General features: G+C 35.9%; 3 protein-coding genes across 20 annotated transcripts; all 3 read left to right on the forward strand.

Moving 5' to 3' along the window:
• The first annotated feature begins 3337 nt into the window (after positions 1 to 3337).
• LOC127257689 (54S ribosomal protein L51, mitochondrial) lies at positions 3338 to 6468 on the forward strand. 4 transcript variants are annotated; one of them, XM_051284156.1, is made up of 5 exons: positions 3338 to 3391; positions 3871 to 3962; positions 4246 to 4372; positions 5312 to 5418; positions 6079 to 6468. In XM_051284156.1, exons 3-5 carry the CDS (start codon positions 4293 to 4295, stop codon positions 6249 to 6251), a joined length of 360 nt encoding a protein of 119 aa, XP_051140113.1. In that variant the 5' UTR covers positions 3338 to 3391; positions 3871 to 3962; positions 4246 to 4292; the 3' UTR covers positions 6252 to 6468. The 4 variants fall into 4 exon arrangements, with proteins under 4 accessions (XP_051140113.1, XP_051140116.1, XP_051140114.1 ...); XM_051284159.1 differs by having other exon boundaries at positions 3346 to 3391; positions 3871 to 3966; XM_051284157.1 differs by lacking the exon at positions 3338 to 3391 and having other exon boundaries at positions 3848 to 3962.
• Positions 6469 to 8232: 1764 nt separating this feature from the next.
• On the forward strand, positions 8233 to 13460 carry LOC127257643 (U11/U12 small nuclear ribonucleoprotein 48 kDa protein). 2 transcript variants are annotated; one of them, XM_051284089.1, is made up of 5 exons: positions 8233 to 9542; positions 9790 to 9904; positions 11277 to 11384; positions 11757 to 12630; positions 13336 to 13460. In XM_051284089.1, the coding sequence occupies exons 1-4, from the start codon at positions 8272 to 8274 to the stop codon at positions 12525 to 12527; spliced, it is 2265 nt and encodes a 754-aa protein (XP_051140046.1). In that variant the 5' UTR covers positions 8233 to 8271; the 3' UTR covers positions 12528 to 12630; positions 13336 to 13460. The 2 variants fall into 2 exon arrangements, with proteins under 2 accessions (XP_051140046.1, XP_051140045.1); XM_051284088.1 differs by lacking the exon at positions 13336 to 13460 and adding an exon at positions 12727 to 12955 and having other exon boundaries at positions 8234 to 9542.
• On the forward strand, positions 13265 to 26268 carry LOC127257641 (putative late blight resistance protein homolog R1B-16). 14 transcript variants are annotated; one of them, XM_051284079.1, is made up of 6 exons: positions 13265 to 13412; positions 13730 to 13968; positions 14589 to 14802; positions 14866 to 15054; positions 23612 to 25870; positions 25960 to 26268. In XM_051284079.1, exons 3-5 carry the CDS (start codon positions 14620 to 14622, stop codon positions 25844 to 25846), a joined length of 2607 nt encoding a protein of 868 aa, XP_051140036.1. In that variant the 5' UTR covers positions 13265 to 13412; positions 13730 to 13968; positions 14589 to 14619; the 3' UTR covers positions 25847 to 25870; positions 25960 to 26268. The 14 variants fall into 14 exon arrangements, with proteins under 14 accessions (XP_051140036.1, XP_051140034.1, XP_051140032.1 ...); XM_051284077.1 differs by having other exon boundaries at positions 13730 to 13806; positions 13875 to 13968; positions 14589 to 15054; XM_051284075.1 differs by having other exon boundaries at positions 13730 to 13806; positions 13888 to 13968; positions 14589 to 15054.
• The last annotated feature ends 286 nt before the right edge of the window (positions 26269 to 26554 follow it).

The following is a 26554-nucleotide window of genomic DNA, read 5'->3' on the forward strand; positions in this document are numbered from 1 at the left end:
ACACATATATATATATATATTTCTTCTTTATTTATTTATAAAAATTAGGTGAAAATTGTGTATTAATTACAAGAAAAGGGTGGTTAGATTTTGGGGTTTTGCTTTATGCATGGTGAAAATATTGTTGTATATAACTAAATAAAGAAATAATCTTGATTAGATTGCAATTATTTAATTTGCACATGTATGGATGATGTGGTGATGATGTGAAATCTTGCATGTATACAATTGAATTCATACCTAATTAATTAATTGTTTTAAAAAAATTTAGAATGTGTTTGGTATTAGAACCGTTTTTATTTATTTAATTTTTTTTTCCATTAAAAATAAAAATCAGAAGATTTAAATTGGGATATAATTAAAATGATTGAGTGGAGCTTTAATGCTTTTGTTGAGACTAATATTTATTGGCTCATCTCTCACCTGTCTCAATTTATTGCATTCTGTTTCTTTTCCATAAAGAAACAAAACACTACTGAATCACGCATTTTATGGATTTCAATCAATTCCAATGAAATTATTTTTTTAAAAAGAAATATTAACAAAAATTATTTTTTTTAAAAAAAAAAAATGGATATAAAAATGTGTGTTAATTATAGGATACAATCTTCTTATCTACAATATTTGGTAGATATAAACTATCAATAAAAAATTGGGCTTATCTGTATCTCACACAGGTCGAGGAAATTGATACAATGGGATTGATTAAAGGAGGTGAAAAATAAAATTTATTTAATTGTAGAATTATTAAAAATGTAAATTCACCAAAATAAAAATAATAATAATATATATATATATATATATGTTGGTACATTTGGTAGAAGTAATGTAAAAAGTTAAATTGAACAGAAGAGAAGATGTAACTGTCAACGCCCTGAAAATATTTATTGCAAAATATTACGGTAATAATTATGGATGGGGTGATATTGATAGACGTGCTGCAGAAACGGATTTGCCGTTACGTTCAGAGAAATTTTTACTATTGAGTTCGATGATTCCAATAAAATTATACTAGTATTTTTATTTTTTATTTTTATAAAATATTATGTCAAAATATTATTTAAATTATATTTTAAATTAAAATTTCTAATTCAAATAAAAATTAAACAAACTCTACTTAGTTTTTACGGTTCAATATTTATAACATTATGAAAATACAATATTTTTTTCATAAAATAAATAATATTTAAATCAAAATAAACAAATATTGACCAAACGAATACACCACATGTTTTGGTTTGGTATTATAAATTATTTTGAAAATAATTTTAAAATTTGAATACAATATTTATATACGTACTTTTGAAGGTTTTAATACTATGCATTATTAATATATAGTTTAAATAAAATGATGTCAAATAATATTTTTTCTTACAAATTAATCATATTCAATCTTTTACTATTTAAAAAGTTTCATAACTTTTGGTATTTTTGTTGTGTAAAATAATTTGAAATTTTTACATAGGTATTTAAAATTGTATAAATAATATAAAATTAATAAATATATATAATATATTAATATTTTTTAAAAAACATGTATTTTTTCTAAGAAAAGAATACGCGTTGTTATTTCTTTAAAGTTTTCTTATAAAAATATCAAATTAAAACTTTTTTTTTATTTTTTTATAATATACTAAAAATTAATTTTATATTCAAAAACTATACAGATAAAAATATTCTTTTTGTTCGAAAAATTTAGCCTTATTTTTTATAAAAATAAAAGGAGATAGAAACTAAAATTTTCGAATCAAAATATTTTAAACAAGTGATCTGTTTAGATAACAATTTTGAACATTTGACATTATTTAATTTTTCAAAAATTTCACATCAAATATAATTTTATTTTATAAAATATTACATTAAATACTAATTTTTTTTTCTAATTTTTATGATATAATTAGATAATTATAAAATAAAAAATTTGTACTATATTAGTATTATTTGTTAATACTATCATAATAATTATATTTTATTTTTTATTAATATTAAAAGAACATTGTTTTTATTTTATCAAAATATAATAACATAAATCCTAATCAAAACACACCCAGTCACTCTACAGCCGCCGCCGCCGCCGGCGGTGATTGTCTGAACGGTGAGCTTCATATATATATATATATATATAAATTTGCTCAAACGGTTCAAACCGCCGGTTTCGGTTTAAAAACTGTCAGTTTCGGTTTGAACTGTCGGTTTATATATATTATTTTTTATATTTTTTATATTTGAATTTTATTTAAAAATAATTAAATTAAATTTTAATTTTATTTAGATATATTTATTATTTATTTATTATGTAAAAATCATATATATAAATAATTAAGGAAAAAATCAATTTTGGTCCCAATATAATCAAAATTAATCAATTTTGGTCCCAATATAATCAAAATTAATCAATTTTGGTCACAATATAAAAAACTCATCAATTTTGGTCCAAATATAAACAATTTCAATCAATTTTGATCTTATTATAAACAGTTTTTATCAATTTTGGTCCTACAGTTAAAAAAATTAACGGAAATTGCTGACATAGACATGACGGAGGTGACGTGGCAGTTGACCTGGAAAGTATACGGCCATGTACAATTATACAAGGCCATGTTGTTACATGACCATATATATTTCAGTGTATAATCATACATGACCATGTTGTACGCGGCCATGTATAATTCTACACCGTGTATCTTTCTGTTTCGGTCTAAAATTTTAATTTTGTTATATTTTTAATTTTTTTTTAAAAATTTAGAATAGTTGATATAGTTAAAATGGAAAAAAAATAATAATCATAATATAATTAAAATATATCAATTTTAGTTCAAATATAAGTATTTATCGTTCTTTTAGAAGATTTTATCTAAAATTATATTATTTTTTAGCAAAAATTTCAATACATTAATGAATATTTGTAAGAGAAATCTTTTTGCTAAATAGTAGAATTTTAGACAAAATCTTTCCAAAGAACATACTTGATAATGGTTATTATTTATTTATTATGTAAAAATCATATACATAAATAATTATTTAGATTATTACAGTATAAAAATAATTAAAATGATAAATTTAGTTAATAATTAAATCACATTTTAAATTTAAAAATAAATAAAAATAAATTATAATAATATTAGCATAATAGATAATAAAATAATTTAAATTAAATATAATTATATAATAAAAATTTACAAAATTCAAAATATGAAAAAAAAAATATTATAATATTATCAAATTTCAATATATTAATAATTTAAATTATTAATATTAATTTTATTTTTATAAAAATTTAAAATCTATAAAAAATAAATATAAATATAATATATACACAAACACAATCTTACTTTTTACCCTAATCAACATTTACACACCCAGATACCGCCGCCGCACCAGGCACCGCCAGGTTTCCCCTCTTTCTTCTCCTCCTTCTTCTCCTTCTCTTTCTTTCCTTCTCCTCCTCCTCCTCTTCTTCTTCTTCTTCGGTCTGCTCCGCCTGCGCCGGTGATTTTTTTTTTTGAAAAAAAAAATAATCACCAAACCGCCGGTTCAAACCTTAAACCGGCGGTTCACGGTTTGTAAATTTTTACAAACCGAAACCGAACCGTCAGAACGACGGTTTCGGTTCGGTTTGAACACGATTTCGGTTTGAACCGTAACCGCCGGTTCGAAAACCGACAAACCGGCGGTTCGAACCGTCGTTTGAACTGACGGTTCGAAACCGAATGGGCAAGTCTATATATATATATTTAAATAAAAATAAAATATTGAACCGAGAAAATAGAAACCGAAATCGAACCGGATGAAAACCGGTTTTGCTTTTGGTTCTTTGCAACTTTCGGTTTAAACCGATTTATTTACTTGAAATCCGGTTCTTAATTTTAGGGCTACAAATCGAATTTCATTTATCTTCCGTCTCCCACCGGCTTCGTCGTCGACGTCCCTCTTTTCCTTCTTTTGCTTCATCGGAGGCTTTTGTAAGTAAGCTCAATCCTTGCATTTGTTATAAACTTAATTCGGTTGTCAATTTGAATGCCGCGTAATTGGTGGTATACGGTATTATCAGGGTATGGCTGATTGTATTTCAATTTGAGTATATAGGAAATTTCTAGGTGGTGTTGTTATGCTATTTCAATATATATTCATTTGGTGGGCTGTGCTTTGCTTTATCATTTTAATTTCGATTAACATGGTTGTTTTGTTGCAAGCCGATTTATGTCCGAAATGATGTGTTTGTTGTTCATTCAATTTGTTGTCCAGGTCCTTTCTCATAAATTTCATCACTGGAAATCAATCTGTTCATAGGAATGTCGTTGAGAGGGGTTTGGCAGCTGCAGAAACTAATTGTGCGCTTCTGCGATTGGGGTGGAAGCAGTCGAGGCATCAGGTGACTGAACATGCTTTGTGTTTTTCCAATTTCATTTTATTGTTATCTTACATTAATTTAACCAAAATTTGGTTAGTATGGAGTAAAGTTCTCAGATTGGTTTAATTGGGAATTATTTCTATTGAATAATTTTCTTCATCAAAAGCCATAGAAACACCATAGTTGGCTCAGGTTTCAAATGATATTCAAACCCTGATTTTTCAACCAACTCATTTCTTAATTTTAGTTTTTGAAAAACAGACCCAAGTTGCTTCTCGAACATTTCCCCTCTTTTTTCGTAGTTGCATAATTTTTTGGTAAAGAAGAAACAATGACATGATGAAGGTGGTTTTCCAGTGCTCCTGTTTCTTAAACCAAAAAGGCTACTAAAGAGTTAATTGTGGCCATTGCATTTGAATTGGTTTTTGATAATACATGAAGCTGAAAACTGACAAAGCTTTTCACCAGGTTCTTGGTTGAAGTTTAAGGGTGTCCTCTTTTTAGTATTATAGCTGCTTTTTATGATACAAAAAATTTCACTTGATGCATGGAACTTTGGGGTTTCATCTGAGCTCATGTCATCTCCATTTGCTTGTTTATCTAAGCTTGTGTTGTTTTAACTTTAATTATGCTACCATACTTCACGTCTCTCTGCGGATGGTTATTACTGACATACTTCACTGTTGTGATGATTGCTATTTCTCTATGGCAAACTTGTTTGAATTTCACATATGGGGAATGGATGAAGTCACTGTTTCTGTGAATTTTGTTTAAAATTTTGGACTTTCTGGGATGCGCTTCATCTTGCAAATGTTTTAATTTTTCTTATGCTGATCTGTGGTGGCTATGTATCTTTTATTGGGCACAAATAAGGATCGTGTGTACCCCCTTTTTGAAAAGGATAAACAAGCTTTCTTTTAAGCTTTAGAAGAATAATTAGTGTTTGTCTATTTGGTCTAGGGCTTTTATGGAGTCTCAGTTGCCCGCATTTAAGGAAAACAATCCCCAGCTGGAGGTGGTCACAGAGCTGAAACGCGGTCATCATCCTTATTTAAAAGGATTATACAGTAAGATCTCTCTCGCTCTCTGTGGATGGGTAGGTGTGTGTGCATTAGGCATATGGGCATGGTTTTTTATGTTTAATAGGTTGCATTATATGCCTTTGGAATTGTATTATTCTGTTGACTGCAATGAATTTCTCCATAACAAAATTATGTTCATCTACGACTTGCTTACCCTTCATATACCTAACCTATGTATAAGCGTAAAGTAGCTGTCTGACATCTGCATTTCCTGTTTGATGCTTGATCTTTGTTGTTATTTAAAGTTTTAGAGCCCTGAAATTAAATCCAACTTGCAATAGCCATTTTTTTTGTGAAATACCTATATTTTGTATATATATGAACTATATTCGAGCTTGTTGAATATTGTTTCAGTGCAAGTTTCTGTTAGAATGTGATTCGCCAACTTTTTAGAAAGCGGTGAATGTGAATTTGGTTTAGAAATCATTTTCCTATTTACTTTGATGGTGAATTAGTTTTCGAACTCATGCATATTGAAATTTGTAGCTCACAACCTAAGCAGTGTTAGTTGTTAACCTCAAGCAAACTATTAGCTAAATTTATATGTCATTCGATTCTCAAATCTCTACCTGATACATAAGTTATGTTGATTCCTTTTTCCACTAAGTTTTGCTTTATTCATCATCATCATCATCGTCATTACAGGGAACAAAAACGAGCGTGCTGTGTGCGTGAAGAACCTAACTCCAGAGGAAGTACTCCGATGCGCAACCAGGCTGAGAAATTCCCAGGGCCGGAAAGTGTTGAAGCTGAAAACGAGGCACGTGACTCAGCATCCAAGTGTTCAAGGGACATGGACGACTGCCTTGAAGATATGACGAGTCCTGCTCACTTCAGTAAGCCGTCTTCTCTATCTGCTTTCCGCGCAACAATGAGCCCACTGAAAGTGAATCGCAACTGTTCTGTTTCATGCTTTGTTTTATTCATTGGAAGCTCGAAAGGACCGAATATAATGAATGCAGAATAAATTTTTAAATGCAATTCCATTTCATTAACATCGGGTCCAATGCCAAATCCGTTTGAATTGCCATTCCAGATTGTTTGGCTGGCTAGGTGTAAAAGCACATTATTCTTTTCACTTGTTTGATTTCTTGAAATTTTACTTGAAGAATGATAATAGTAACAAATTCTTGGCTGAAGCTATATTATTCAACAAAATTGCATGGTATTTTGAAAATAAATAAACTTCTAACGTAATTCATTATTTTTTTTAATGGGTATATTAATTAGGGAAAATTTGGTTCCAATATAACCAAAATTGCCAATATAAAAAATTCATCAATTTTAGTCTTAATATAAATAATTTCAATCAATTTTGGTCCGATTATAAATAATTTTAATCAATTTTGGTCTCACCGTTTAAAAATCTAACAGAAATGGTTGACGTGAACATAAGGGAGCTGACGTGGCAATTGACCTGGAAAGTACACGGTTATATACAATTATACACGGCCATGTTGTTACATGATTATGTATATTTCAGTGTATAATTATACATGACCACGTTGTTACACGGCTATGGCTATGCACAATTATAGTTTAAAATTTTATTTTTTTTGTTATATTCTCTCCGTCCCAATAGAGTTGTCTTGTTTTTCCATTTCCGTCCGTCCCAAAACAATTGTCTTTTTTTACTTATTTAGTAATTGTAGTCTCCACTTTATAACAAAATTATTCTTACTTTTCCAAACTATAAAAAAATCATTAAAAAATAAGGGTATTTTAGTCTTTTACTTTCTACTTTATACTCACCGTGCAATTTAAAATAATTGATACAGTTAAATTGGACAAAATCAATAATAATTATAATATAATTAAAATTTATCAATTTTAATTCAAATATAAAAATTTATAAGATATATATATATATTTTTTAATTATTCTTTGTCTAAAATTTTATTATTCATAAAAAAAAAATTCTCTTACACACATTCAATTACACAACTATTTTAAATTTGGTATATTATAGTAGTATTAAAAATTAATTTATTATTTCAATACAATAATTGGATGTTTGTGAGAAAATTTATTTTTGCTAAATAGTACTCCTTCAGTCCCAAACACCTGCAATATTTCATTTTTGTATATCCCAAACAGCCTGCAATATTTTCGAAATATGAAAATAATTAATTATACTTAATATTTACTCCACATTTTATCCCCTCACATCATCCCCATATAAAAAAATAAAATATATATTTATCTCTCCATCACATCACTTAATTTCTAAATTATCTTTCTTAATACTACCTACCTAAAAACCCTTAATTTTACACCTTGTTTGGGACGGAGAGAGTAGAATTTTAGGTAAAATCTTCCAAAATATTCGATAAATATTTATATTTGAACTAAAATTGATACATTTTAATTATATTATGATTACTATTGATTTTTTTTTTATTTTAACTATATCAACTATTCTAAATTAAAAAAAAATAAAAAAATATAACAAAAAAATAAAATTTTAGACCGAAACAAAAAGATATACGGCCTTATAGAATTATACGTGACCGTGTAACAACATGGTTGGTCATGTATAATTAACTGAAATATACATGGCATGTAACAACATGGTGGAGTAATTTTGTCTACGTAAGCAACTTCCGTTAATTTTTTTTTTTAACAGTGAGACCAAAATTGATTGAAATTATTTATAATTAGACCAAATTTTTTATATTTGGATCAAAATTGATAAATTTTGATTATATCGTAACAAAAATTGATTTTTTCCTTATTAATTATTACCGTTAAGCCCCATGATGGTAAGAATTCGACCCGAATTGGAACCCACCCTTTATAAGCCCAATACGCTCAACAATTTGCTCTCCCCCCGCCGTCATGAACCCGCCGCCGCCGCCGCCCGCCGGCATTCAAATTCCATCGCACTCCTCAATGCGACCACCACCGCCGTCTCCGCCGCAGCGTCCACCTTCTCTTCCGACTGTCTTATCCGAACTAAGCTCCCTTCTTCAACTCTCCGAAGGCGCTCTCCGCTCTCTCCCGATCCCTACGGCGATCACCTCTTCCGCCGCACTTCTTCCCTGCCCTGTAAACCCTAACCACCGTCTTCTTCCTTCTTCTTTGTTCTCGCACTACCTCAAATGTCCTACTCCGATCTCCCTTTCCCACAATTTTCATTATCCCTCCACTCTCAACTCCGCCGCTGTTTCTCCGCCTGCTTATGCCTCTTCCTCCGATGATGTAGTCATCTCTCTGGAAAGCTATATGGGGTTCAAATCTCCCGCTAACAGCTTCTTTTATCAAAACTGTCCAGGTCCTGTAACACCTACTGAACCGCCTCCATCGCTTACCATACCTAAGGATTTGTATATGGAATGCGCCGAGTTCGATAAGGATACTACTTCGAAAAATATTTTGGATTATTCAGTGGATTATATTAGGTTTCTTCCATCAGAAATTTGGGCCATTCGAAGTGAGATTGAAGCGTGGGGCGGTGGCTTACCTGCTGCGTTTTCTTGTAGGATTTTGCGTGCGATTCTGAGGTTAAGAGATTGTAAATTGTTGCATCTGAATGAGTGGATTGTTTCGAATTCCCCTAAGTATGGTGTTATTGTTGATTTTGCCTTGAGTCATCATATGGTTTTGTTGATTAGGTTGTGTTTGAAGGTGGTTGTTAAGGATGCCTTTAAGTTGGCGGGTATAATATTGGAAAATGGGGATTTGAATGCGGATGAGAATGCTCTTGAGACATTTCGAAGGTTTGAGTGCCCTGTTTTGGTGAAAATGATGATGTGGTTGTCACTGCAATTTAGGATATTGTATGGTGATGGTAATGGAAAAAAATTCACAGTCGAAGTATTAAAGAAATGTATATTAAAGGCGGCTTTGGATGCTTCATTGTTTTCCTTGGAGCAAAATTGTGCTGAGCTAGAGAAAGTTAATCGTATGCAGGAGCCCATGGAAAGTATTGAATACACTGATTATTCCAAGAGTGATCCGAGGGGGATTATGAATATTGAAACTGTTGGAAAAATTGTAATCTTTATCTCCCAGGTGGCAGCAGCTGTGACATCTTTCCATGAGCGATCATTGATTGAGGAGAAAATTAAGGCTTTACGAAATTCATGTCCATTGCCAGCTTACCAACGGTATTTTGCTTAAGTGAATCTCTAGTTAGAGTTAAGATCCCAAGAGGACTAGTTTTGTAGTTTGTTTTTTGTAAGTCTATTCTTGAATTAATTTATATGCTAGGATAGATGAGTATGTGCATTTATGTTGATCAATTATAGCTATAGACAGTAGACAGTTTCTGCATATTCTTGTTATTTTCTTGCCATTTGAGGTTAAAACATTTTGCGTGATAGTGTAATCTTATGGTGATAAATGTTTATGCAGCAATATGGATCATGAGTATGTGTCAAAGATAGCTAATGAGGAGCGACAGAATCGTCTGGATTACAGACCTGTAATTGAGCATGATAGTTTTCTTTGGCAGAGGTCAAATAATCAGGTAGCTTCTTTGCTCTTTACAATCACATGGTGTACAATTATGTGCTGTGAATAAAGGCTTTCAACTCCGGAGAGACAATGTTCTATTATCTATTTTTTGTTTTTCTCTGGATGAGTGCATCTACTGCATAAAACTTAGTAGGAAACACAGTATTTGCAAAGCACAATGGCTTCTTATTTATCATGATAGATTGATAGTGTAGTTTCTACCCTATGATTGTTTCTGATAGTTTATGCTTCTCTCCTTTTTCTGTAATGTGAAATATCCAGCTTTCTAAATTCTAATTCAATCTGCCAAAGTTTTCAGTGAGAATTGTTAGTTATGTTTTTTTTTTTAGTGGTTGTTTGTTAGTGATAGCAATGAGTGGGTGCTTCCACGTCCACTGTAAGTTTGCTATAGGCAACACACGCCCACGTACGTATATATGTACGTATGTACATATATATTAAGTATCTATTTTAACTATTAAGGCTGTTATAAAAAAAGTAAAGTATAGATCAGTGTTAATAGCATATGATCTGGAAATTAATATTTTATTTATCAATATAAGATATAAATAAATGTTTAATTAAGTAATTATATGTCATGAGAAAAAATATTTATCATTATGAAATCAATTGATTTGATACATTTTATAAATGACATGCGCTAATGTATAAGTGATAATTGTTCAATAATATGGTTCCTTTTCTGTTTAACACAAGTCTTTAAAGTTTTCATTGCTGGACGCATCCTATGCATTTATTTATTTCCAATGAGACTATGGGAGATGATGCAGATGTAGTGTAACGGGGGGTCCCTGGCCTTGTTGCCTTCCCTATTCTTTGGCATCTTTTTGTTCTGAGTGGTCTAAGAAGCTAATTGCGATATTTAAAATTTATATTTTTGTTTGGCAAACCTATGCATATTTTCTTAAAGTTTCTTGTTTTGTTTTGTGGAACAGAGTTTCAATGTGCTTGTAATAAACTGTGTTTGTGAAAGTGCTTTTTTAGCATGAATCCTGGTGGCATTGCTTTGATGAATGTGATAATATTTTTTTGGTTCTATTGTTAACAGTTGTTCTGCATTTGATGTTTTGTATTATCAGCTATCTACTCTCATATCTGAAGTCAACTCCTTAATATATTTTGGATGACTAAATTTGATAAATATTTTTTTTAAGCTGATATTATTATCAGCTCACTGTTGAGGCATAACTCCATTTAAAACTTGGAAGTGAAATTTCAGAAACAGGGACAAAATGAATGCCACCGCCTTGTTTAATACCGCCGATAATTTGTTGTTATGACAGTTTTTATTATTACCACGCCTATATCATATTATATTGTCAGTGTTCTTCAAATGTCTGTTAAATATCTTCAAAATGATTTAGGACACAAATAGAGTGAAGAGCAGGGAGGAATTACTAGCCGAGGAGAGAGACTACAAGCGCCGGAGGATGTCATATCGTGGAAAGAAAGTGAAACGTAATCCTGTAGAGGTAAGGCACATTGATTTGAGATGGTGATCCTATTAATTAGTATTCCTTCACTTCTAAAACACCAATCATGACAGTTTAACAACTATTAAGTTGGTTGAGTGTTATATTTACTGCCGTCTATTTAGTTATCTGAAATTTGTGGGCTTAGACATAATGAATGCATTGTATATATGTTGAATTTACATGATATTTAAGTCACTACTGAAGAGAGTTACTGTTTTTATTTAAACATTTATTTGTGACTATGCCTCTACTAAAGAAATCCATACTCTGTTCACCATTAACTGAAGTGAGCCTCAATATAATTGTTCTTTCATTCCTCACTGTTTTGATTAGTAACTTGGCTTAAATGTTGGATTTTGTTACCTATAGGTAATGAGGGATATTATAAAGGAATATACAGATGAAATCAAGCAAGCTGAAGGTATTGCTGACATATCAAAAACTGAGGAGGTGACTGAATCAATGGCATCTGATGACTTGAATGCACAAGCAAATGCTACTGGTGTTTCTGGATCAAGAGGAAAATCTAAGATACCTGAAACAAACAGGGGCAAATCACTTGATTACTGGAGCGAGCACAGTTATCATCATTATTCGGAGGGCCTGAATGATGAAATCAAGGAGCCAAGACAGGATTTGAGTTCAGATTATTTGCATAAAGATCTCAACACAAAAAGCAAGATAAAAGAATATGGTGAAGGTGATTATTTTGGTGGTCAAGATGACAAAACAAATAACAATTATTTTAGAGAGCGGGTGCATGGTAGAAACAAGCAGGGGTACACAGAGGCCAGAGAAAGTTCTCCCCAAAGATCAACCCAAAAAAGAAGCAAATCACGTGAGGGCAACCATCACAAACACAGAGATGAACGTGAGCGATATTATCATAAAAGTGAAAGAGAAGATCATGCCCGAAGTTCTCATAAAAGAGAGAGCTGGAAAGATAATAGAAAGCATGGGGAAAGAAGGAGAAGAGATGCAGATGCTGCTCGTCAGGACAGACATGAACACAGTGAGGGATATGATGATAGAAAGAGAAGTAAAACAGTCGGGAGTAGAAGTTCTCATCCTGGCCTCCATGAGTTTGATGATCGATACAATCCTTCAGAGTCACATGGTTTTTATGGCGATGACTTCTGAACTTCACAGTGGTTTTTGGTGACTGGGAGTAGATGATGGTATCAACTTAGACATATTAGCTATTCCGTTACAACTGTCAGCTTGAAAATATATGCAGCTGGTGGTAAGCTTTCTTGGCCAAAGTTCTCTTGAATTCTTCTATTCTTATCTCTTAATAGACCTGATTCCTTTGTTTTTGTTTATTCACTGAATATGGCAGCAAGCAGTCATGCAGGTGTTTGAAATTTATCCACAACTGTATCCTCTTCTGTATCCTTCATGAGTTTTAGCGTTTCTTATTGATTCCTGTGTTTATTTTCTGTGTCCATCTGTTTCAATACAGAAGTAAACTATATAGTTTCAACAGGGAAAAAACAAATTAATTGTTTGCATGGTCTTTTTCATCTCATTTATGTTTCGCCGTCGTTTTCTCCTCTATTTTCCTTTTTTTCCTTTTTTTTTTTTTTTTTTTTTTATGACGTAGGAACCCTCTGTCGCTACTCTTTGAGTGCGCTTTGGGTAAACTTCCGGCCGAACTTAATATCCTGTAAATTGGGTCTGACAAATCATACTAGACGAACGATGTAGTTTTCTCTATTGCCCATATCCATAGTTGTCTTCACTTTATGTCAAAATTTGCACTATCAACCTTTTTTGGAACCAATGATGTATTGGTCATGCCATGGCACTGTAAGTGTGCTTATAGCATTAATTAGTCTTTTAAGGTCTCAAGTTAGTGGTGTGGGGTTTGTTGTGATCTTCCAGCTGCTTCTTGTGTGTTGTACTTCTGAAAGGGCCATCCTTTGTTTTTATTCGTATTTCTTTGCAGGAAGAGAGGATTTAATGGAGCAGCAACAACTGTTGTGGAGATGGAGATGGAGGTGAAGGCAATTCTAATTTCACATTGTGAGTGCTATGCTTTTTGTAATTCCTTCCTCAACTTATTATTATTATTATTTTGTAATATTAAGCCACACATTAGTTTTTCACCTCTTTGGAGTGATTGGTTTGTATTATATGATCTTAGTTTCCATTCTCAATATTAATATCAACAGCAATTCATGCAAATGATCTCTATATAGCTATATAATAATACCGTAATTTGTTGTATACATGACTATAAAATTTTTGCTATGTATAATATAAATGCACAAAATTTACTTGTCTGAATTCGTAATACAATGAGTTCAAAAAGATAAGAGAAGTGGGCTTCTCTGTGACAGGTTTTCTTTACCCTACTCATCCGGAATCAACCTCGGGTCAGGTCTTTGTGACACTTTGATGGAGGCACTGTGCATATGTACGTCTGAAACTGTAAATGATATGCAACATTGTCTTTTAAGAGCGCCTTCTTGACTGAGAAATTAGAGCTAAATTTCAGCAACTTTTCGGCAATTTCATATGCAAATAAAAGTCCAATTCAGCTGTGCATTTCTCACAAGCATATATGCCATTCCAATAGGTGAGCAATAATTAACGTTATATTTTAAGGTTACATATATTAGGCGTGTATAATTCGAGGAAAATATTTTGACATTATTACTAGTGTAGCCAACCCAGTGTCCTGAAAGTATTGAACCCATTAAATTAATTAGAGTGATTATTTTAGTGGGAAAAGAATAAATAATAATAATAATTAAAGTCACCAAGGGGAACAAGTTGCAAAGCAAGGGAGGTCTTGGTCTTTGTTTTATACTAGTATTAAAGTATTTTTGTACAAGAATGGTACAGTGCTTTCTGCCGACCAAAGACTTTGGCATTTCTGAGAGTATACTTAAGCCTGAAGTTGCCAAGTATTTCACATTCTATCTTTTTTTCCCACCAGGTAATGTATATAATGTATCTACTGTATAATAAGAAATAGGGTGCCTCCTACATGTATTTACTTGTTACATATCATGAAATGGGTGTGTTTCTTTTTGCCAAATTTCCCCAACTCTACTATTTGAATGATATTTTCTTCGGAAAAGACTTTTTTTTTTTAACAAGACACTCCATCAAATCAATTTTTCACAAACTCATCCCAAAGTCTGCCCAGTTGACTTTCACATATATGAATTGAACTTTTCTAAATTGTGGTAGAGAGAGGGAGGAAGAGAGAGAAAGAAGAAAGATGGCAGATGCAGCAGTGGAATTCCTGCTGGAAAACCTGAAACAGCTTCTTCTGTATCACGCCAATTTGATCCAGGATGCAAAGAATCAAGTGGAAGACCTGGAGAAGGATCTCCGCCTGTTCAAAGCCTTCTTAAAGGACTCCACCAAAAACCGCAGCAAGGATGAGACTGTGAAAGTGCTGGTGAGGCAGATCAGTGACATTGTTTATGAGATCGAAGATGTGATTGATACATACATCACACAGGCTGCTGATAAGAAGTCCTCAAATTACTTTAAGAAGTTTGTTCGCACTCCAGCCAATCTCATCAGTGTGGCCAAAGATGTGGAGAAAATCAGAGCTAAAGTTAAAAGTATATTGGACCGGGACAGGGTTGACTTGGCCAACAGGGAAACAAATCCTTCTGAGAGAGAAGCAGCAGAAGAGATCATCAAGGTGTGGATTCTGATCTCTTTATATTTGAATGTGGTTGTGTTTATGTGCAGTTTCTTGCTATAGTCATGCCTTTATTGTTTGCATTGTGGATTTGCAAAACCTGAGTACAGCCAACTATAGAGCTGGTGAGCCAAGTGATTCTTTCAATTAAATTAGATTTGTTCTGTGTAGATGCACTTTTGAGACAGAGGGTATCTCTGTTATTATTGTAGGAACACGCCGGTGAGGGCTGTTCATTCCCACGGATCGTTGTTGGATGCCAACGCGTACATACATGGTATAAAACGATCCTAAGCATGCTCCTATAAGAATGAACTAGAGATGTACCCTTTTTGGAACCACCAACAGCAATCACGAACAGGTTGATTCCGCTAGAGACCTTCCAGACTGTTCCCGAACCCCGCTCGAACACCGGATGGGCGGCGATCTATCAAACGGAGGGAGACGAATTTTGCTCTTCGTGAAACCCTAGAGCTGACGGCTTGCACCTGTGGTTTTCGCCTCCTTTTGAAAAACCGTCCCTAGGGTTTGACAAAGACCGCATATTAATAAGTCTCCCAACAGGTAATTGGGCCAGACCGGGGATCTTTAGAAGGTGTTGGGCTCGGGCTCCCTTATAGATCCAAATCTCTATATTCAGCCCTGAATATAATTCGAATCATAAAATATTAATTCATTCCATTAAAGAATTAATATTGCACTCCCAGCCCAACCCAAATTGAATCTGGGCTTCTATTAAACTTAATTAATTCCCCATGTTTAAGATGTTCCACATCCATTAATTAATTAAATCTTCTGACAATTTAATTAATTAATATCTTTTAATTCCTTAAGTAATACCACTCAAAACTTATTATTGTACGGATTAAATCCACCTGCAGGGTTTATACAATAATCCTTATTGAGTTCCTTAAGGGGATGTCATCAACCTGGATGTCCAGGACATGGTGCCTTAATGATAATAAATTAATTACTATGCGAATAATGTAGTTGCCCAAAATACGAAGCATATTGAATCACTAAGGATTCTCACTTATGGTAAATTAAAGCAACGAACATTTATTCCATATATTTAATTTATTTCATCTAAGGTTAAGAATTAACAGAGTTACCGAGATCTTGGTTCTTCAATGTCAGAATAGAAGAACATATCTCAACTGTGATCCTTTCAATGTGACGCAGCACATTAGTGTAAACTAATAGTCAAGACAAACTAATTCCAAGTTTACACTACAACTTAAACCGATGGTTTTGTCCATAACCATCTCAGTTGTGAAACCCATTTATATTTAATAAAGAACTGACAACAAGATCTTCTGTGTGATCTCCACACACCATGTTGTCTACAATATTAAATAAGTGGACATGCTAATATATATAAAACATAAATAAAAGCAACACAATGTGAAATAACAATTTATTTATTCCAGTTAATAAGGAAATTGAATGATACAAAAGCGTACTAAAAGTTTGCTTTACAGTATAATCCAACAATCTCCCACTTATACTAAAGCTAAACTTTTAGTATACAATGCAAAAACAAGCTCTCCCACTTATACTAAAGTCTAGCTGCAATGTATCGTAAACCAAGGCCCTCTACGTGTTTCTCGAAAACCTTAATGGGTAAAGTCTTCGTGAAGGGATCTGCCAAGTTGTCCAACGATGCAATCTTAGTGACAGCTATGTCTCCTCGCTTTACGATGTCTCGTATGATGTGGTACTTCCTTTCTATGTGTTTACTTGCTTTATGAGCTCTAGGTTCTTTTGAGTTTGCCACTGCACCAGCGTTATCACAATAAATGATTACACGCTCAGGCATACTCTCAGACACCCCTAAGTCATACAAGAAGCTCCTGAGCCATACAGCCTCTTTTGCTGCTTCAGAAGCAGCAACATACTCGGCTTCCATGGTAGAATCTGCGATGCATTTCTGCTTTACGCTTCTCCATGAAATAGCTCCGCCTCCCAAGGTAAACGCATAACCCGAGGTTGACTTTCTCTCATCTCGATCACCTTGAAAATCTGAATCAGTGTAACCCAAAGGAACTAGATTGTCAGACTGGTAAACCAAACTATAATCTCGAGTTCTTTTCAGATACTTGAGAATATGTTTTACCGCAATCCAGTGTCCTTGACCAGGTTTGGACTGATACCTAGCTACCATGCCAACAGCATAGCAGATATCAGGCCTCGTGCACAGCATGACATACATGAGACTTCCTACAGCCGAAGCATAAGGAATGTTAGCCATCTCATCTATCTCCTTTTGTGTTTTAGGACACATATCCTGAGATAGAGCAACTCCATGTCTGAAAGGTAAGAATCCTTTCTTGGAGTTCTGCATGCTGAAACGGGCAAGCACAGTATCAATGTAGGCGGCTTGAGATAAGCACAACATTCTTTTCTTCCGATCACGAGTGACCTTCATACCAAGAATGTACGATGCATCTCCCATGTCCTTCATTTGAAACTGTTCAGAAAGCCATACCTTTACGTCTAATAATATCTTGACATTGTTTCCAATGAGAAGAATATCATCTACGTATAGTATCAAGAATACCACTACGTTTCCGTTGCACCTCTTGTACACACAACTTTCACTTGGACATTGCTCAAATCCAAAGGATTTGATCACCTCATCAAAGCGAATATTCCAAGATCTGGAAGCTTGTTTAAGTCCATAAAGAGACTTCTTTAGCTTCCAGACTTGATGCTCTTGGCCTTTCTTCACATAACCCTCAGGTTGCTGCATATAGATGTCCTCATCCAGATTCCCGTTAAGGAATGCTGTCTTGACATCCATTTGCCAAACCTCATAGTCCATGTGACTTGCTATGGATAAGAGTATCCGAATTGACTTTAGCATGGCTACTGGTGAAAAGGTTTCATCATAATCGATGCCCTCTTTCTGGGTAAAACCTTTTGCAACCAACCGTGCCTTGAAGGTAGTAACCTTCCCGTCAGGTCCTCTCTTACGCCTAAAGACCCATTTGCTCCCAATGGCTTTCTTGCCTTTGGGAAGGTCTTTGAGGTCATAGACCTCCATAGCATGCATGGATTCTATTTCTGAATCCATGGCCTTATGCCAAGAATCTGCATCAACATCTTGGATTGCCTCTTTATAGGTACAGGGATCAGGTTCTTGTTCATCACTAGGGACTGAATCCGAGGACTCTCCCACTAACAAGAAACGACTGGGTAATCGAGTTACCCTCCCACTACGCCGAGGCAAATCATGTGTGGTGACATAAGGATCAACACGCTGTGCAGTTTGTTGTGGTATATCTTCTTGTACACTTGGTACTTGATTGTCTCCCCTTAATTCGTAAAGAATAATTTCACTTGGGGTCTTATGCTCATGCATATAGTCTTCTTCTAAAAACCTGGCATTGGTGCTCACCACTACCTTCTGGTCTTTAGGACTATAAAAACAACCTCCTCGTGTTCCTTTAGGGTATCCTACAAATAGCCGTACTTCCGTCCTAGATGCCAACTTATCAGCTTCCTTGTCCAACACGTGTGCTGGACAGCCCCAAATCCGAATGTGGTTCATGCTGGGCTTTCGCCCGGACCACAATTCTATTGGGGTTTCAGGAACTGATTTGGAAGGCACATAATTCAGGATGTACGCTGCTGTTTCCAAGGCATATCCCCAAAACGAGATGGGTAGAGAAGCATAACTCATCATTGACCTCACCATTTCTAAAAGAGTCCTATTCCTCCTCTCTGCCACGCCATTCTGTTGCGGAGTACCAGGCGCAGTCAACTGGGATGTAATCCCATTCTCTAACAAATATTGCCTAAATTCAGCGCTAAGGTATTCGCCACCACGATCAGACCGTAATGACTTGATACTTTTACCTTGACGGTTCTCCGCTTCTGCCTTGAATTCTCTGAACTTGTCAAAGCATTCAGACTTGCGGCGCATCAAGTAAATGTATCCATATTTTGAGTAGTCATCTGTGAAAGTCACAAAATACTCAAAACCACCCCTAGCTTGAATTGACATAGGCCCACATACATCAGAGTGAATCAATTCTAACACTTCATTAGCCCTATTTCCCTTGGCCTTAAAAGACCTGGAGGTCATCTTGCCTTCCAAGCAGGACTCGCAGACTGAGAATGGTTCCACTTGTAGAGAGTCCAAGAAACCACTGCTCACTAGTCTTTGGATCCTCCTAAGGTTGACATGACCCAATCTAAGGTGCCAAAGATATGTTTGATTCGATTTAGAAGATTGTTTTCTTTTTAATGATGAAGATGCATGAACTTGAGTATTGGTTTCAGTTTGATGCGCACTAGTAATAGTATAAAGATTGTTTTCCAATGTGCCAGAACAGATAACAACTTTGTTTCTCATAATAAAAACGCTTTTATTAAAAACAACTGAATATCCATCCACAAAAAGTTTCGAAACTGAAATTAAATTCTTTCTAAAACTTGGCACATACAAAACGTTCTTTAAAACTAAAACTGAATCAGAAAAAGATAAATGCACATCTCCCACTGCAACCGCTGCCACTCTGGTTGCATCTCCCAAGCTTATGATAATCTCGCCCTCACTCAGCTGCCTTAGTGGCAGGAACCCCTGCATTGTACAACAAACATGATCAGTGGCTCCTGTATCTACTACCCAAATACTGGTAGAACTAGCCGCGAAACATGTTTCAACAAGCAAAGTAGAAGACGTACCATCTTTGCCCTTCAGAAGGGGACAATCAGCTTTCCAATGTCCTGTCTTGCTGCATTTAAAGCACTTCCCCTTTGGCTTCTTCACGCCACCAGAAGGCGCGACCGACTTGCTCCCACTATTTGCAGCACCCTTTTTCTTGGCAGGCTTTTTCTTCTTCCCGCCTTTCGACGAAGAAGGTCCAGACTGCGCAGAAAACAGCGCCTGTGGAGTCCTACCCATGAGTCCCTCCGCTGCAACCAAATCCACAAGAAGCTCGGCTAAAGTATAGTCCTTCTTGGTCAGGATTGTGTTGAGACGGAAATTCTCGTAGGACTTAGGGAGTGAGTGCAGGATCATATCGATCTTGGTGTCAGCATCGATTTGACCCCCGAGCAGCTCTATCTCATTCAGATTTTCCATCATCTTGAGAACATGCTCACGCACAGAAGTTCCCTCTGGCATGGAGGAAGTCATAATCTTCCTCATTGCCTCAAATCTAGCAGCCCTATCTGTCTCACCAAAGAGCTCCTTGAGGCTCAACATCATGTCAGCAGCAGTAGGCAACTTTTCAACCTGCAATTGCAACATATTGGTTATTGACGCCAATATGTAGCAACGGCTCATTTGATCAGCCCTATGCCACTTCCGATGAGCCTCCCTTTCCTCTTCAGTAGATTCCTCAGTTAAGTCTGCTGGAGCAGGGGTGCTTAGGACGAATTTATAGTCATCCGCAGCAAGGACAATGTCCAGATTTCGTTTCCAGTCCAAATAATTCGGACCAACGAGTTTGTTTTGATTGAGAACAGTCATAAGTGGATTGAACGACATTTTGATAACTGAAATAAACAAACAGAAACATGCAAACACGTAAGCAGTAATTCACATTAACACATAAGCATAAAATCATGGGAAAACCTCAAAAACCACGAGATTATACATATCACGACAGCTCAGTAAATCGCACATGCAAGCCATGTTATGACGGACGTTTACACATGCATTCACCAAACAGGCAGCTAGCCTATAATTTCATTATCTCATCAACTTATCCTTATGACGAATGAAATTAATTGCCGATACTTTAGAACTGGCCATGTGAATTAAAACAGGGACTCCGTTGGGGGGTTATATTTAAAATCCACATCTAAGTAATGACCATAATTTAACGCCAAGGACAACTATTTACAGTTAATATGCAACCGAAGGGCAGTCATATTTAATGCAAATAATCTCCTACAGTTATCACGAATTAATTTATCTAGTAAACTTATGAGTGACATATCCGTTAGGGAGGAGACCCCATGGATCCCACGTATGCCACACACTTTACTTAAAATTAAATCACTTTAATTGAAATCTTATCTAGTAAACTTGTGCATGTTAATATCCGTTAGGGAGGAGACCCCATGGATCCCGCGTATAACAAACACTTTACTTAAAGATCAATTATGGAGGCCCATGAATTAATAATAATTCAACTTAAATACTTAGTCATTTAAACTTTAAGGTTTTGACAGCATGCATAGAATAATTAAATTCCTAGCATGCTCCTAACATGCAAATCACGTAAGCCCTAGCATGCTTCTAGAAAATTAATTCCGCAAATCTAGTACATGATTCCTAACATGCTTGTAAATTTAAATCATGCCTGTCACATAATCATGCATATCACATAATACTTTGACAAGCATTAATTTAAATACATCCACAAAGCAATAAAAGGCAGAAAATTAAAAGCACACCCACGCAGCCCTTAAAACCCTAACCAATAGCCTAAGACAACTATTACAGGATTAAAAGGGGCGCGACAGATGCTAGACATCGGCCTCTCACGCGATGGAAAAACTGGAACCGGGCCGCATCGGGAAGAAGTCGCGAAAACTTCGTGAAGACGATCGAATTTGGCTGCGGCATTCGCCGTTACGGCGTAGCTGTAATTCGTGTAGATCTCGTCCTCCCATTTCCGAAAAGGTATCATGGGCTGAAAACGGACAACCGAGGCAAAAGTTATGGCCAAAACAGTTTCAGCCGACGGAAACCCTAGATTTTCGGCCCAAAAGCCGAAAACCTAATTTCCATCACCAAAAATTGTTTCTTGGCCGTCACTACAAGCCTCATGTCCGCCCTTACCTCCAGCGCCACCTCTGCTTCGCTGCCCCACTGCGTTCGTGGCTGTTCTGCTTATGCGAACTGCTTCCAAATCGCCTCCTTTTTCATGTCTTTTTCAGAATTACGCAGTATAACTCAAACAACATGAAAAGCCCTACATACATGGATCTATATACAAAACCGCCTATCTACCCACACTTATTATCTGGTGGGAAAAACGATTACAACAAAACCAAAAGGGCTGCGAAGGGAAACAACATACACGCACAAAAAAAATATTCATTCCATACATTACATGCGAAAACGATAAAGACAATACCAACTACACGTTTTCTGGCAGAGCCAACAATCCACGAAACCTTGCTCTGATACCAATTGTAGGAACACGCCGGTGAGGGCTGTTCATTCCCACGGATCGTTGTTGGATGCCAACGCGTACATACATGGTATAAAACGATCCTAAGCATGCTCCTATAAGAATGAACTAGAGATGTACCCTTTTTGGAACCACCAACAGCAATCACGAACAGGTTGATTCCGCTAGAGACCTTCCAGACTGTTCCCGAACCCCGCTCGAACACCGGATGGGCGGCGATCTATCAAACGGAGGGAGACGAATTTTGCTCTTCGTGAAACCCTAGAGCTGACGGCTTGCACCTGTGGTTTTCGCCTCCTTTTGAAAAACCGTCCCTAGGGTTTGACAAAGACCGCATATTAATAAGTCTCCCAACAGGTAATTGGGCCAGACCGGGGATCTTTAGAAGGTGTTGGGCTCGGGCTCCCTTATAGATCCAAATCTCTATATTCAGCCCTGAATATAATTCGAATCATAAAATATTAATTCATTCCATTAAAGAATTAATATTGCACTCCCAGCCCAACCCAAATTGAATCTGGGCTTCTATTAAACTTAATTAATTCCCCATGTTTAAGATGTTCCACATCCATTAATTAATTAAATCTTCTGACAATTTAATTAATTAATATCTTTTAATTCCTTAAGTAATACCACTCAAAACTTATTATTGTACGGATTAAATCCACCTGCAGGGTTTATACAATAATCCTTATTGAGTTCCTTAAGGGGATGTCATCAACCTGGATGTCCAGGACATGGTGCCTTAATGATAATAAATTAATTACTATGCGAATAATGTAGTTGCCCAAAATACGAAGCATATTGAATCACTAAGGATTCTCACTTATGGTAAATTAAAGCAACGAACATTTATTCCATATATTTAATTTATTTCATCTAAGGTTAAGAATTAACAGAGTTACCGAGATCTTGGTTCTTCAATGTCAGAATAGAAGAACATATCTCAACTGTGATCCTTTCAATGTGACGCAGCACATTAGTGTAAACTAATAGTCAAGACAAACTAATTCCAAGTTTACACTACAACTTAAACCGATGGTTTTGTCCATAACCATCTCAGTTGTGAAACCCATTTATATTTAATAAAGAACTGACAACAAGATCTTCTGTGTGATCTCCACACACCATGTTGTCTACAATATTAAATAAGTGGACATGCTAATATATATAAAACATAAATAAAAGCAACACAATGTGAAATAACAATTTATTTATTCCAGTTAATAAGGAAATTGAATGATACAAAAGCGTACTAAAAGTTTGCTTTACAGTATAATCCAACAATTATGTGAAGTGTTTCGCAGTAGTCTTTGTCGGATATATATATGGGCTGCTATTATTAGCTGAAATAAGTTACGGAAACCATAAGTTAATATACTCTTCTTTTTATTTTGAAGATTCCAAAGGTGCGGGAAGATAACATTGTAGGTTTCGACGATGAGGCCAAAACTATAATCACTTATTTGATGGAAGAGAGCGAGGAACTTGATGTAATCTCCATCATTGGTTTGCCTGGCCTTGGGAAGACCACACTTGCTGGCAAGATTTTCCGTGATCCGAAAATCCAATTCGAATTTCCTACTCGCATATGGGTGTATGTTTCTCAGGAATTCAAAAGGCGGGATGTGTATGTTGCCATTTTGAGCAAGTTCATTAACAACACAGACAATCTGAAGCACAAGAGCGATCAGGAGATAACCCAACTACTTCAAGATCATCTCCAAAAGGGCAGATTCCTGATTGTTATGGATGATGTTTGGAGTGCCGATGCCTGGATTTATCTGAGAGATGCCCTTCCAAAGTCTAATAAAAGTGGCAAAATCTTGATTACAAGTCGGACTGAAGAAGTTGCACTGGAGGCTAACCGGAATAGACATCCATACAAGCTGCGTTTCCTCACATTTGAGGAAAGCTTTTTGCTACTTCAATTGGAGGTGTTTGGAAGGCCCGGTTGTCCCCAGGATCTCGAAACATTCGGACAGCTTATTGTCATGAAATGTGGTGGTCTACCTCTTGCAATAGTAGTGATTGGAGGTATCTTGGTGAAAAGATCTCTGTCTGGAGATCCAATGGCCAGGAGACATACATGGCGAAAGGTGTCTGAAAGTGTGCCTACCTATCTCAAGGAAGATCCCAATGTGGAGAGTATTATCGCTTTGAGTTACAACAAATTGCCTTATTACTTGAGGCCGTGTTTTCTGTATCTCGGAATGTTCCCTGAGGACTTTGAGATACCAGTTTGGACATTGACGAGGTTGTGGATAGCAGAAGGATTTATTCAGCAGAAAACAGGCATAACTCTGGAACAAACTGCTCAAGACTACCTGGAGGAGTTGGTTAACAGAAACCTGGTAATGGTCGACAAGATGAGCACGGATGGTAAGATCAAATCCTGCCGAGTCCACGACACTCTACGTCAGTTCTGCAAGAATGAATCAAGTAGCGAGAGGGAGAACTTCTTGCAGGAAGTGAAGAGGACTGCTGGAGGAGGATTTGAGCCTTCCAATACAAATATAGAAAGCTACCGTCGCCTCTGCATCCATTCCAGCATTGTGGACTTCATTTCGTCGCCCCTGCTCTTTGGTCCACGGGTACGTTCAATTCTGTGTTCTTCCAAGGAAGAACCATTCCCCTTGCCTCTAGAAAACGCTTCATCTATACCCACGGCGTTCAAATTGCTTAGGATTTTAGACGCAAAGTCAATCATCTTCACCAAATTCCCCCGGGACATGGCTCACTTGGTCCATTTGAGGTATATTGTTCTGTCAAGCAACTTCAAGGTCATTCCTGAAGCCATTGCCGAGCTCTGGAACTTGCAAACCCTTGTTGTCTACACCTCAGTGCGTGTTCTGGAAATTAAAGCAAACATATGGAGGATGCTTCAGCTGAGACATGTGAAGACGAATGCATCGGCTATACTGCCCAAGAGAGGGAAAACTACAAAAGAATTAGGCGAGAAGCTTCAGACACTGGGGACAGTTTCGCCGCAAAGCTTCACAGATGATGTGTTTGACAGATTGCGAAGCCTGCGGAAACTTGGCATTCGGGGACTCTTAGTCTCCCTCTTGGATGCCAAAGGAATGGACAAACTCGACAACCTTGAAAAGCTGAAGCTGGTGAATGATTTGTACAGTAGCCCATCATCTGGTGGTAGACTTCCAAGACTTCCGGAACCTTACAGATTCCCTCCCAAGCTTAGGAGCCTTACGCTATGTTCGACTTACTTGGATTGGGTCCATATGTCGACATTGGGAATGCTCGACACTCTTGAGGTGCTCAAGTTAAAGGAAAATGCTTTCGTGGGGAAATGCTGGGAGGTGAGCACGGGGCACTTTCGTCATCTTGAAGTGCTGCACATCGAGCGCACGGATTTAGGTGTTTGGAAAGCTGAGGCTAATCACTTTCCAAGGCTGGAATGTCTGGTGCTGAGGAACTGCGAAGTGCTTCAGATGATTCCTTACAAGTTGAGTGAGGTTCAGTCCTTCCAAAGGTTGGATCTAAAGCGCGTCACGAAATCTGCAGCCGCGGATGCTAGGAAGATTGAAGAGGCGAAGAACAGGCAACAGGACCAAGAGCTAGATGCTAACAAGAGAATTAAATTCAGGCTCTACATTGCTCCTGGCGACGAATGATCAAAGGGAGGATCGCAGGCGCAGGTGAGTTTCACTCTTCACACACATATTTGTATATTCACTGCCAAACTCTTATATGCTATTTGAACTTTTCGATATTATTGTTTCCGCAGGATGTTTTAGGGAGGAATGCACGGGCACGGGCACGAGCATGAGCATGAGCATGCATACACGGTGAGTCTGCCTGTCTTTCGCTGTTGTTTAATGACAGGCTCTTAACACACTAACCCTATCTTCTGGGGTTATTTGTTGTGTGAACTAACTAACCACACTCTATGGATATTGTCATTTGGTTGTTTGTGGTGTGGATCCTGATGAGAACACAACCACATCCACAACCTTAATTATTATTACCTTCCATGTTGTACATAAAATATCAAATTAAAATATATTTAAATAAAAACAATTCAAATTCAAACAAAAACCAATCAAATCCTTAACTGTACAAGTGAGACAATTAAAAAGTGAATGATACCAAACTATTTGTTGATATAGTTTCGAATGAATCAATTTTTTTAAGATGCATATTAAAATACTGAATAATACATCTTATTGACAATCCATCAAATAGGCAAATTGACAAATAACACACAATTAATATTAATATAAAATAATACAAATATGAACAGAAAGCATGTGACAAATATGGTAGAGAAAACAGAATAGGAAAAAATAAAATGTGAAGAACAAGGTCATGTAAGGTTAGAA

The sequence above is a fragment of the Andrographis paniculata genome, unplaced genomic scaffold, assembly GCF_009805555.1.
Source record: "Andrographis paniculata isolate CXL003 unplaced genomic scaffold, ASM980555v1 Contig58END, whole genome shotgun sequence".
Taxonomy (NCBI): domain Eukaryota; kingdom Viridiplantae; phylum Streptophyta; class Magnoliopsida; order Lamiales; family Acanthaceae; genus Andrographis; species Andrographis paniculata.

What these genes read in the sequence shown, in the direction of transcription:
- LOC127257643 (XM_051284089.1), top strand. Translation starts at nt 8,272, where the DNA reads ATGAACCCGCCGCCGCCGCCGCCCGCCGGCATTCAAATTCCATCGCAC. An exon ending in CCATTGCCAGCTTACCAACG is followed by an intron (nt 9,543 to 9,789) that starts GTATTTTGCTTA and finishes ATGTTTATGCAG; the next exon opens with CAATATGGATCATGAGTATG. An exon ending in GGCAGAGGTCAAATAATCAG is followed by an intron (nt 9,905 to 11,276) that starts GTAGCTTCTTTG and finishes AAAATGATTTAG; the next exon opens with GACACAAATAGAGTGAAGAG.
- LOC127257689 (XM_051284156.1), top strand. Translation starts at nt 4,293, where the DNA reads ATGTCGTTGAGAGGGGTTTGGCAGCTGCAGAAACTAATTGTGCGCTTC. An exon ending in GGAAGCAGTCGAGGCATCAG is followed by an intron (nt 4,373 to 5,311) that starts GTGACTGAACAT and finishes TATTTGGTCTAG; the next exon opens with GGCTTTTATGGAGTCTCAGT. An exon ending in TTATTTAAAAGGATTATACA is followed by an intron (nt 5,419 to 6,078) that starts GTAAGATCTCTC and finishes TCGTCATTACAG; the next exon opens with GGAACAAAAACGAGCGTGCT.
- LOC127257641 (XM_051284077.1), top strand. Translation starts at nt 14,620, where the DNA reads ATGGCAGATGCAGCAGTGGAATTCCTGCTGGAAAACCTGAAACAGCTT. An exon ending in CAGCAGAAGAGATCATCAAG is followed by an intron (nt 15,055 to 23,611) that starts GTGTGGATTCTG and finishes TTTATTTTGAAG; the next exon opens with ATTCCAAAGGTGCGGGAAGA.